The sequence below is a fragment of the Balaenoptera musculus genome, chromosome 17, assembly GCF_009873245.2.
Source record: "Balaenoptera musculus isolate JJ_BM4_2016_0621 chromosome 17, mBalMus1.pri.v3, whole genome shotgun sequence".
In the NCBI taxonomy this organism is placed as follows: domain Eukaryota; kingdom Metazoa; phylum Chordata; class Mammalia; order Artiodactyla; family Balaenopteridae; genus Balaenoptera; species Balaenoptera musculus.
In genome coordinates this window covers 60224457-60237214 of record NC_045801.1, presented here as the reverse complement: position 1 = coordinate 60237214, position 12758 = coordinate 60224457, and the positions used below count along the sequence as shown (strand labels likewise).

Below are 12758 nucleotides of genomic sequence, written 5' to 3'. Positions count from 1 at the left end.
GAGCAACATTTAGTTAATGCTAGTCTTTTTTTTTTTTTTCCCTTCCCCGATCCTGTCCACTCTGGCTTCCCTTTTCTCCTTTTGATGAAGTTGGTCTCTTACTCCTTAAAGTGCATATATTTACACAAAAATTTCCTCAAATTTTCACAACACATTAACCCAGAAGAGCCATATTAGGAGATGGTGATGAGAGTTAATGATATATATTTAGATAAAGCCATCCTCCCGTGCAATCACATCAGAGTCATCAGCTCATTTGTCATGGCTGAAGTGAAAATGTCAGGACCAATGAGTGTATGAGTGCTGAAGGGGGCGAAAGGGCTTTTGGAGAAAGATATTTTTGTGCTGGGAGTCGGCCATGGCTTAGATTTAGCTCCAGGGAAATATTGGGATTAGCCAACACTGTGTACAAATCCTTAGCATAACAGAATTAGTTGGGAAAATGGAGAGGTGGGGGTCATGAGGATGGGCACATTTCTGGAGACATGCTCTAGGCTGCAGGCCAGAAACTATGGTAAAGAATGAGACGATTTGTTAAAAGTATTTTAAGGCATGTGTTGTATGCAGTCTCATTGATTCTGGGAAGATTGAAGTCATAGATTTGAAGGGCATCAAGGGAAGACCTGCCATAATGTACACTAAACATGTATACATGGCTTTTGTTTTAAATTTAGCTGTATTAAAAGAATTTTGACTCTAACATCTAAACATGTTTCAGGGAGGTAGTATTCGAGCACACAAAGATAATATTCAGGCATAAAGCACTTTTGACAGTACCTTTAGAGTGGAAGTTAATACTTAATTTAAATAACAGTAATTATGCTGGAATACTTGTTGCATTGTTGGGTTTACACAAAACCCAGAAGCTAAACTTTCTTTACACAGACTTCACTCTGAAACTTTAATTGAAAAGTAACTGATTTTCTTTAGCTCCAGAAGTTCTTATCTTTGAGAGACCAGTACTAGCAGATTTATTTCATTTTGGATCCAGTGAACTGTTCTCTTTCAGATAATGTACCCATACAGCCTTTGCTTGTTTAATTCTATTGATTTACAGTGTTAAAGTGAAATAATCTGATACCTGTTTCCTGCCCTTTGAGTATTTGTCGTCAAAGAGGCTGATTAGTTTTTTTTTCCCCCCAGCTCTTTAGCAGTTTTAAATGTATAATTATCATTGCATGTCATTTGATAGCTGCACTAATTGCTGCCAACTATTGTCTGTTTGCACTTAATGCTGAAACCTGATCAACATCCTGCTTTGGTTGATGTTTGGTGGTAAACTTTAATTAACTCTTATTGCATTGAAGAAGAGTTCAGGCTTGGTGCTAACTAATCATTTACCTTCATTATGTCCTGACAGCTCCACTTGTTCTTGGTCCTAATAGATACACCAGTCAGTAAATAAACCTGAAAACCTTATGCCTTGTAGTTGCTCCACACTGATATTTTGCTACTTAAAGTATAAGATAATTGGGCCCAGATAATTAGTTAGTTAGTTTAGTATCTCTAGTTCTGCAGACACTAATCTTAATTGCCTCTTTCATGCTGGACAATTTCATTTTAATAGAAACTGTAGATTTGAGATAACATTATTCCTTCAACATGGTTCCTATGAACATGCATCTTTTGAATCAATACAATTAACCTTGTCTCCTGTTGGAATTCTTGTCATTATTTTTCCTGAAATACTTTTCCTGTAATGATATTGAAGTTAAAGTAATCAGGTTACCAGCAGATCATGTAAAATTCAACTCAAAATTGCTGGCTGCTTGATTTTAATTTGTCTGACATCAAGTTTGTTTGAAAAGGGATAATATGTGGGTAAACTAAGGAGCTTATAATTATGGTTGACGTTTGTTTGCTTATAATGAAATTTAATTACCGTGCATACATTTAAACCACAAAAGTTAATTACTGAATTGCGCACTTCACTTAATGGACGGCAGTCAAATTAACTTTCAGGCCAAACAAACAAACAAACAAACCACACACATACACAAAAAGCAAACAAGAGGCTCTTCATAATAGAAATTAAAAAACCAACAAATCTGAGTGATCAAACATAAATTTGCCAATATTTCATCCAGAAGAAACTTTTCATTCCACCTAGGTTCTCTATGTTAGCCCAAATGTGGTTTCTAATATAAAATAATTTAAAATATCTACATGGGATATAAAAAGAGACTTGCATTTGATAGACTAAGAGTCTTAGATAGTAAGAGGGCACTTGGTAGTGATTTAAGAAATTACGCATATAACTTTCTTCATTAAAACTATTTTGAATCGTTGGAAATCATTGCCCTGGGAATAGGATTGTTTGCTGGGATACCTGACCTGCGATTAATTTTATGAAGATAATTATGGTAGGTTTAGCCTGCAAGGAATGACATTTTTCCAAAAAAAAAAAAAAAAAAAGAATATACTTACACTACTATGCTTATGCTATATTGGTTATGAGATCATATTGTGGGACTCATGAAATACAAATAATTATTGTTTGTTTAATTAATATTTAAATGAGGAAACAATTACAATTGTTTCCTTATTTAAATATTTAGTTGTCAGTATTTCAATAATGAATTTTATATATTAATAGACAAGAAAAAAATGCATGTATATGTTAGGATATATTGTCTTCACATTGTATATCAGAAAAATGTATGTGTGGAATGGTTTTCACTAGTCTGGTAAATCCGTTTCTGAAGCCAAATATTCTATAGTTATATTTACCTTAATGAAACCAATTAAGATGAATTTTTTAAATGTTCCTATGTGACAACTTAAAAGCATTATCAACTAAGCACTCTTAAATTGGGTGTATGCCAGAGAGATTAGTCAATTACGTTTTAAAGACTAGAAATATAAACATATAAAAAACATGGCAAATATGATTTATAAATTTTAAAAACGATTAATTTAGTACATGTTTTTCCAAGGAAAACCAAAGGGTTCCATGTTTAAACTTTCTATTTCAAAGTTTTATTTACTTGAAATTTCAAATATAGTAGGGATTGAGGAAGAGGGGTCTGAGAAGGGAAAATGATTCTGTCCATTGCTGAGATGCTTTGTAAAATGAGGGTAATTTACACAACCTTTTAGTATTTCCAGAGAGTATATTTATATGTGTTTTAATATAACACCAGTTGATTGATTTGTAGATTAATATTTATTTAGGGAAAAAAATTAAAAGGATCATAGAGTCATTTAACTCTAATCCTACTTTGCATAGATGAGACAAAGGGAAGATGATTAATACTTAAGTATGGCTGGGTAATGGCATCCAGAGGTACCTTTTTCTTCTATAAAGAAAGCAAAAAAAAAAAAAAAAAGGTCCGTATATTCTCACAGTATTGGCAAACAACAGCTTTCTAGTAATGCTTTAGCTGATTAGGACATCCTTACCCTTTAATGAAGCAATCACTACAAAGCCCCAATGTCAGCTGGAATACTGGCAAAACAGTATCAAAGGAAGAATCAGAGAGAGGCACTGAACATAATTACAGTTCATGTCCTTTCTCACACCAATGCAAACTATTCATTTTCAATTAGAATGAATAAGAAAATTAGAAATCAACTAGATTGGTTAAAAGGACCAAAGTTTGTTTACAGAGGATAGCTAAAGTATTAGGTCCATTTTGCTCACTGATTATGAAATTTTCCTGAAGCAAACAAATAAAATGAGTCATATAATGGTGTAATTTGGTTAAGGAGAGATTATTGATTTCTCTCCAAGGAAAGTAGCTGGAGTTTGATTAAAGTTGCGAAGAAAACTGAGTAAAATTCCTATTTCCCACAACTAATCAAATTAAGAACTATCGGACCCATTGGCAAAGAGTACTTTTCCTCTTTAGTTCTCCAACACATGTGTTTAATGACATGTAATTGTCATTTAAAGTCCATGGAGGTTTAGAGATGAGAGAGAGAATGAGGGAAAATGAGGCTGGAAAGAGAGGGAGAGGAAGAGGAAGAAAAAACGAGAGGCAGAAGCATCGATTATAAGGGTCCTGTTTATGAGAAGGAAATAAATCTGCACTGAATAGCTAATTTAGGTTTTAATGAGAAAAATGAGAGGAAAACAGGGGAAAATGACTTCATTGACTTACACACTCCTGTTTGTCTTTGTCAACTTTCCCGTTTTAAAAATGTGCTTGGTTTACGTGCTTACTATATTTGGTTACATCCTTCTATTCAAACTTAATTACCTTCTCCCCTTTGTCGTGACATGGGTGGAAAGTTTTTGCCGTGTCAGGAGAGGTCGTCACACATTCTTTTGCAGCTCTGTTCATTAATTCCTTCTTGCAGAAGCATTTTCTCTCGTGCTGGGAAGGTAGAAGGGTGTAACAGAAGACCCCTGAAACATCAGCAGGAAGCTCTAAGCTGGTTAATGCAGTATAATTGTCTGGACATAGACTGGTCTTTGTTTGTGTGGTTCACTCCGAATCAGCTGTAATTAACTCCAGAGTGTTTCCAGATTGCCAGCAAAGAAAAATTACAGCTTTTCTGTTTTAAATTGTAAAGCTCACAAACATTAACTATGCAGATTGCTTTTACTTTGATATATTTCTATCCTGCAAGAAAAAAAAAGCTTATTTGCCCCACCCCCATCTCGAAAAATGTGCTTTTGTTAAGTTATGTAATTTAGTGTCTATTGGAACATAATGGTTCCTTAATAGTTTGGTTTGAAATCTTTTTACTCAATATTTTCAATCCTTTGACATCCTTGTATTTGCCTTCTTTATTGCTAACGTTTTTAATACTGCAATGGGGAAGATGTTATGCAATCTTTAATGGAATACTAAACATATACTAAAATAAGCAAATTGCAGAGAAAGCTGAGTAAAGAAAACCACCAGCAACCAACTTAAAAGACTGAGCTCAAATATGTATTCTGACGTAACCGGTGCTTCTACACAGGTACTTTACCTGTGTTTTGATATACATCAAAAGCCAGATTTCACTACCCTCTCGTCTTGGTCAGCACACCACACCCTTCTAAAAGCTTCTGTACAGTAGTTTGTAATTATGAATTCCAGCATGGGTAAAAATGAGGTAGCAGTGTGAGCTAATACAGCCTAGGACACAAAAGATCTGTCAGCAAATGATGCAAAAAAAAAAGTCCAGCCAAAAATCTTTTTTTTTTTTCTTTCTTCTGAATTTAACAATAAGGAATTTAAGCTTCAATGTGGCTTTAGCAACCGAAGAAAAGAAGCTCTTGGTGTCTGCATAATACCACTTTGATGGATTTTTTTCATCAGTTCTCTGTACGTGGCAACAAATAAACAAGTATAATTATACTTGTGAAGGTCTATTCATTGCTTTGTCAGGATTAGATATATGTGCCGTTTTCACACTGCGCCTCTCTTTTGTCTTTGCCTAACTCACTATGACATATTGATAGAGGATTTGGGATGGGGAAAAGGCCACAGCAGAGACAGTGATGACCTTTTGGAAACTTGATATAATTCAAGGATTTTTATTTATTTTCTCTATATATACATATATATATATATATATTTAGGATTTCTAACTTGTTACCAAATTCCCTTGTAAGTAGACAACTTTTAACCCGTTTAAAATGGAATTACGACTCAAAGTATTATGAGATGGCTAAAGAGCAGATGAGAATAAAAACAATAGGCAAAGGGGCACAGTGGTCTTCTTTCCCAGCACTTAGCAGAGTGGCTAACCTAGCATTCCTTTCCCATTATTCTGTCCTCTTGATCAGATCACGTTCTTTTTAATCATTTCACAAGCACTGTCTCACTGTGCTACAGAGGAGGGCTGGGACAATCTCAATTAAAAAACAGAGGTAAAACTGGCCTGATTTTGGGTTCTAATGGGAACTCTGCTTTCTGAATGCAAAGGAATTCTTCTGTTGTTCAGAAAGCACCCCCTTTCATTAGCCAGCCTCCTGGTAGGTGGGTTTGGTCATTTAGCAGAGAAGAGTTTAGGCAGCAGTGACTGCAGGACGAAAGCAAGGCAGAACAAGCAATAAAAGTTCTTTTCTGCATGTTGTCCATTAGTTCCGAAAAAGGGATTTACATGATCAAAGTCACAGATCTTGTGAATTACTGAGAATACCCAAAACTGTGTACACGTATTCCAAGCAGACCAGCAGGTATGTATTGTTCTGAATTTAGCATTAAAATTATATTAGGTTTTCTCTTTGAGATTTCTTGAGGACTTGGGTGATTTTTTTTTTTTTAATAGAATGTATGGCAGTAGAGAATAGAAATTGGTGAAGACTAAATAGAAAGCAGCTTAAAGGGTGAAGCAACTTTTACAGTGAGTTTACTTGTTATGCAGTCATTTTGGAATGAATTCTGTGGTTTAAGTTAAATGGTTGTCTTTGTGGTCTTTTAACTGGGACTTATAAACTTTAGTGTAAATTTCCTAAGTGGGACACGTTGATAAAAGAAAGATCTTGTCTGACACTGGTGACAGTGAAATCACTTAGCATCATATTCAGTGTCACGGTACATACTGATCTAAATAACTTTAACTGCACAAACTAAAGCAATTCCATCCAAACATGCTGGTAAACACTGCCATGGTCATAGTCTATGGCTACAAATTTAAAAATCAGGTAAATCTATTACTAGCTCTATCAGTTCAGATAGTTTTGTTACTGTTGCTTTCGGAATTAAATGTAAATTTGATTGCAGAGAAGACTTACTATGTATTTGACTTAGTTTCTGATTAATGTGTAGCTTGTGAGAAGAACTTGATAGGCAATTTTGTGTAAAGTTATGTGGGAGTATTGTAACAAAATATATCCTACCACATTGCTTTGACCTGTGATGGACACTGTAGTATAGTTTTCATAATTTTTTTTCACATAGCAATAACGTCATTACATTTTTGAAGTTACTTCTGGTTCTGTTAAGATAAAATAAAAAGAGAGGATCTACCTCATATAGAGAAATATTGACATGAGTCCATGAATGGACTCTGCAGTATTTCATATAGAGAAATATTGCAGAGTCCATTCGGCATCTGGCCAAAATTATTAACTGCACATTACATATAACTCATTTGGGGTGCATTCAGCATGTGTGTAATAATTCTAGTAAGTGTTTCTGTAGGCTGAGAACTGTTGTAGGCATGCCGGTAAAACAGAATTCAAATAATAAAAATAGCTCAGAAGCTTCTTTACGAAGCTGTAAAGTGTTTGAGAACTTTCCTCACTCTTGTAATTACGGTGAATCTTCTTCCACATATCTGCCGAAGTTATCATAGGAAAGAAAAAAAAAACTACTTTGGGTCCTGGAACTTTACATTTTAATCTAGGATCATTAATTTAGTATTATTTACCACTTTGCTTCCACTCCAACTCTCCAGTTTCTTCCTGCCTTCCTCATATCTTTTAGTCCATTAAGGGATTCTATTTTAGACATTTTGGCTGCCTTCAGTATGTATACCTCGTACAGATTTGGTAAATGCAAAGGTAAACATTAATGTTTGTGGACTAATTAGAAAATTATTAGGTTTTCACACGTTTGGGGATTTATCAGATTATTTCAGAGAGTTTTAAAAGCTGCATGCATGCCGTGAGGATAATTAACCTGGAGCTCCTCAATGATTAAAATTACACACGAAGCTTTGTGATGTTTGATTCGTGAGCAATTAGAATGTCATTTTAACCATCTTAGATACCAAAACGAATTTTGATTTTATTTTCAATCTATGCAGATCTTTTGATGTATTTGAAACTGATGACTTCCTCTCTGATTTAGCTAAGATGAAATTTGATTACAGTAAAGAGAGTATGAAGAAGTTATTCTTCATACTTAATATGCCAGTGACCTTCAAGGATGTCTTTCTTCTAGAAGAACTTTTGAAAAGGAATTTCTAAAATGCCTAGTAATATTGATGAGCCCAGAGTTATGTTCTCTTCTTAGCTCTCTGCCACTGTGAAGTCTACACAATAGAATGTAGGGGTGGGAGGGGTGTCCAGGAGGAGTCATCGCTTGTCCATCCTCCCCAATATAATACGTAATGCAGTATAGCCAGGTCCCCAGTAGAACACGAAATGCAGTATAGCCGCGTCAACCTTCCTTGTTTCAGAAATCGTCAGCGTGCGTGAAAGTGTTGATACTTTTACATTACAGGGCTTTTTGCTTTGAAGTTCTGAGTCCCTTCTGTTTTGAGATTTGAAAGAAGATGGGTTACCTGTTTCATAAAATCAAGATGGTGCCTGGGTCACAGAATGAAAACAAGCACTAAAGTTTGAGACCACTCAACTCTCGTGTATAGTGGAATCATTCTGCAAATGGAGAGATCTGCAGGGACTCAGAGAAGCTTAAGCCCCAATCAAGCTGCTGTTCCAGTAGCTGAGGTTTGTAGGTACACACACAAGTGGGCACACACATACATACTGACACACAGAAAGGGAATGCATTTTTATCAACCTATGCCCAACTTTCCCCTGGTACCTTGCTGTGCTACCAGAAACTGATATGGCTTTGTAGAGTGCATCTTATTCTCAACAAAGGGAGTTTATGGCCTAAAATGCTTGTCTGGAGAAAATTAAATAAAAAGATTGAAGTATTTTCATCAGTAGTGCCTGGGTATGATTTGTTAAGCCAAGGGAGATGTTGATTGAGGCAGTGGTTGAGAGATGGGCAACTCACCAGGATTGATAATATCAAAATGGTTTTTGGAATGGTGTTCATTACGTATTGCAGTGGGAAAAAAAAAAAAAAAAAAAACAACGGAGTGCATACGATTGTCCCCTAGGATGGTAGGACTGGTTGCAGTAAATATTAATTTCTGTTCTGGTGCCTATTGAGGTGACTGAAGTGTGGGGAAGAATTGTGATTGGTGCTTAATCAGGGCCAGCCAGATACCTGCTGAGAGCTTTTGCACAAGGAAGATTTGTAGTAAGCTGATTTACTGGCAAAATGAAAACCAGAGAAGAGTTTGGTTCGTGCTGCCTGTGACTGTAATATTTCTCATTTTAAGGCTCCTTTATTGTTGGTCTCCCTCCCACGCGCATCCCCCCTTCTAGTCACTGCCTGATAAAGTAAAAGGTAAATTTAAAAAATTACAAGTTATTTGTGTAGTCCTTTTATTCCCGCTGTCATCTATGAAAGCCATTTAGATTTCTATTAAAAGGGGTGTTAAAGCTTTTACGTATGTTCTATCCGTTTTCAGAAAACAGGAATGAAAAAAAAAATACGGCTTACTGATATGAATTTTAGATTTGTGATGAATGCTCATAGTGATTTCAAAAACACTTTGGATGTCTAGGCATGCCTGTGATAGCTATCTACATTATTTTGCTACATTTATACAAAGTCTGTCTGTGATAGATAGGTACGCTGGTTTTAACTTTTTCCCCCTCACCTTTTTAGATAGTATGAGTTTACAGCAGCTGTAAATTAGTGATGGGCTATTAGTGAGCTGTGTCATTATTTAATAAAAATGGCTCCTCTCACCTTATTTTTTATCCAGGTCCCTGACAGGCTGGATGAAATGAGATCCCCATGTAGCAATTGCCATGGAAACCTGTGACTCCCCTCCTATCTCAAGGCAGGAAAATGGGCAGAGCACATCAAAGCTATGTGGAACGGCACAACTTGATAATGAGGTGCCAGAGAAAGTTGCAGGGATGGAGCCTGACAGGGAAAACAGCTCCACAGATGACAACCTGAAAACGGATGAGCGCAAAAGTGAAGTCTTGCTGGGTTTCAGCGTCGAGAATGCAGCTGCCACTCAGGTTACCTCAGCCAAGGAGATACCGTGCAACGAATGTGCTACTTCTTTTCCCAGTTTACAGAAATACATGGAACACCACTGCCCGAATGCCCGCCTTCCGGTCCTGAAGGATGACAACGAGAGCGAGATCAGCGAGTTAGAGGACAGTGACGTGGAAAATCTGACCGGGGAGATCGTTTACCAGCCTGATGGGTCAGCTTATATAATTGAGGACTCCAAAGAAAGTGGGCAGAACGCACAGACTGGGGCAAACAGCAAACTCTTTTCTACAGCCATGTTCCTGGACTCCCTGGCATCGGCTGGAGAGAAAAGTGATCAGCCTCCTTCTGCATCTCTGTCGTTCTACCCACAGATCATCAACACTTTTCATATCGCTTCATCCCTCGGGAAACCATTTACGGCCGATCAGGCTTTCCCAAATACCTCAGCACTAGCAGGAGTTGGTCCTGTGTTGCACAGTTTCCGTGTCTACGATCTCCGACACAAGAGAGAGAAAGACTATCTAACCAGTGATGGCTCAGCCAAAAACTCCTGTGTGTCCAAAGATGTCCCCAACAATGTGGACTTGTCCAAATTCGATGGTTGTGTTAGCGATGGGAAAAGGAAACCCGTTTTAATGTGTTTCTTGTGCAAGCTGTCTTTCGGTTATATCAGGTCATTTGTAACCCATGCTGTGCATGATCATCGGATGACCCTTAACGAGGAGGAACAGAAGCTCCTCAGTAACAAGTGCGTCTCCGCCATCATACAGGGGATCGGCAAAGACAAAGAACCTCTTATAAGCTTTCTGGAACCAAAAAAATCCACTTCTGTTTATCCCCATTTTTCTACTACGAACCTCATAGGACCCGACCCAACCTTCCGCGGTTTATGGAGCGCTTTTCATGTTGAAAATGGTGACTCTTTGCCGGCTGGCTTTGCCTTCTTGAAGGGCAGCGCGAGCAGCCCCGGCTCAGCAGAGCAGCCGCTGGGGATCACCCAAATGCCAAAGGCTGAAGTGACTCTGGGAGGGCTGTCTAGTTTAGTAGTGAGCACCCCGATTACCTCCGTCTCCCTCAGCCACGCATCGTCTGAGTCTAGCAAGACGTCAGAGAGCAAAGACCAAGAGAACAACTGTGAAAGGCCAAAAGAGAGCCACGCTTTACACCCCAACGGGGAGTGCCCGGTCAAGAGCGAGCCCACCGAGGCGGGAGATGAGGACGAAGAGGATGCGTACTCCAATGAACTTGACGACGAGGAAGTATTAGGTGAACTCACCGATGGTATTGGTAACAAAGATTTCCCTCTCTTAAACCAAAGCATTTCTCCTTTATCATCCAGCGTGCTAAAATTCATCGAAAAGGGCCCCTCGTCCTCCTCGGCCACTGTTTCTGACGACCCAGAAAAGAAGAAGCAGGCCTCCGCCGTCAGGGCCGGGGGCGGTGTCGCCGCCGGCTACGGCCTCGGTGGCAAGGACCTGGCAGAAGCGGGTGCCAGTAAAGACGGCGCCACGGCTGCTCACCCAAGTGAGACGGCCCGGGGGGACGAAGACAGCGCGGCTGTTCCTCACCAGCACGGCTTCACCCCGAGCGCCCCCAGCACCCCGGGGCCCGGCGGGGACGGCTCACCGGGCAGTGGCATCGAGTGTCCCAAGTGCGACACGGTTTTGGGGTCCTCGAGGTCTCTTGGGGGTCATATGACTATGATGCACTCAAGGAACTCATGCAAAACGCTCAAGTGTCCCAAATGTAACTGGCACTACAAATATCAGCAGACCCTGGAGGCCCACATGAAGGAGAAACACCCCGAGCCGGGCGGCTCCTGCGTTTATTGTAAGACTGGACAGCCTCACCCCAGGCTCGCCCGGGGCGAGAGTTACACATGTGGCTATAAACCCTTCCGCTGTGAGGTTTGTAACTACTCCACCACTACCAAAGGCAACCTCAGTATTCATATGCAGTCGGACAAGCACCTGAACAATGTGCAGAATCTCCAAAATGGCAACGGCGAGCAGGTGTTCGGCCACTCGGCCCCGACCTCCAACCCCAGCCTCAGTGGCTGCGGGACCCCCTCTCCGTCCAAACCCAAGCAGAAACCCACCTGGCGCTGCGAGGTGTGCGATTACGAAACCAACGTGGCCCGGAACCTGCGGATTCACATGACCAGTGAAAAGCACATGCACAACATGATGCTTCTGCAGCAGAACATGAAGCAGATCCAGCATAACCTGCACCTGGGCCTCGCCCCGGCCGAGGCAGAGCTGTATCAGTACTACCTGGCCCAGAATATAGGCCTGACCGGGATGAAGCTGGACAACCCCGGCGACCCGCAGCTGATGATCAATCCATTCCAGCTGGACCCGGCGACAGCGGCCGCTCTGGCACCGGGACTTGGTCAGTATTTACTGCTTTTCCGCACTGCTGTTAGTTTCTCATCACGTTTTGATTTGGCGTGATGCACCCAGATAAAGTGGTGAGTGCCGACACATTGGGGACAGTTTACTAGAAGGGACTTTCTCGTTAAGCTCGATAATCCAACCATTTGTGCTTCACTTCAAACCTGAATTAACTTCAGAGAGGAAGGAGTTAAGGGAGCAAGGGCCGCAGAAGAGGAGTTGGCAAACTTTGTTTTCCTGTAAGAGGTTGATTAACACATACTAATTGGCATTAATTGCCTGTCATCGTTAGCTATACCTTACTAGGTTTATAGCTTCAATTTCGGCAATTATGCACTAAAATATCAAACTTGAGCTTCCAAAGGGTATGCCATTATTTTTCATGAAATTTTTTGGAAAAATATTTTAATGTCTGTGATTGAAGATAATTAAACGAACAGTAACACCGTTACCTTACCCCAGCTATTTGGCAGTAGATTGCAGGCACGCATACAGTATTAGCCAAATCTCATCAAGCTTTTAGACAAATTGTGAAATAACAATTAGTGCTCGTGTAAGTTTATCTAGGTGCTTAAATTGCAAGCACGTGACTGTTTTGTTATGGTATTGATCAACTTTCCTGCCCTGGAAAATACAAATTTCAGAATGACATCATGCCCAGTAG

General features: G+C 39.4%; 1 protein-coding gene across 4 annotated transcripts in view; it reads left to right on the top strand.

Moving 5' to 3' along the window:
- Positions 1 to 12758, top strand: part of ZFHX4 (zinc finger homeobox 4) — a 177487-nt gene that overhangs the window by 13256 nt on the left and 151473 nt on the right. For 3 of the 4 annotated variants that reach the window (XM_036830529.1, XM_036830526.1, XM_036830527.1), the window contains exon 2: positions 9457 to 12092. In XM_036830529.1, coding sequence (XP_036686424.1) covers positions 9503 to 12092 — 2590 coding nt within the window. In that variant the 5' untranslated portion in view covers positions 9457 to 9502. Of the gene's footprint in view, positions 1 to 9456; positions 12093 to 12758 lie in introns of those variants that run through there. The other variant, XM_036830528.1, reaches the window with a different exon arrangement.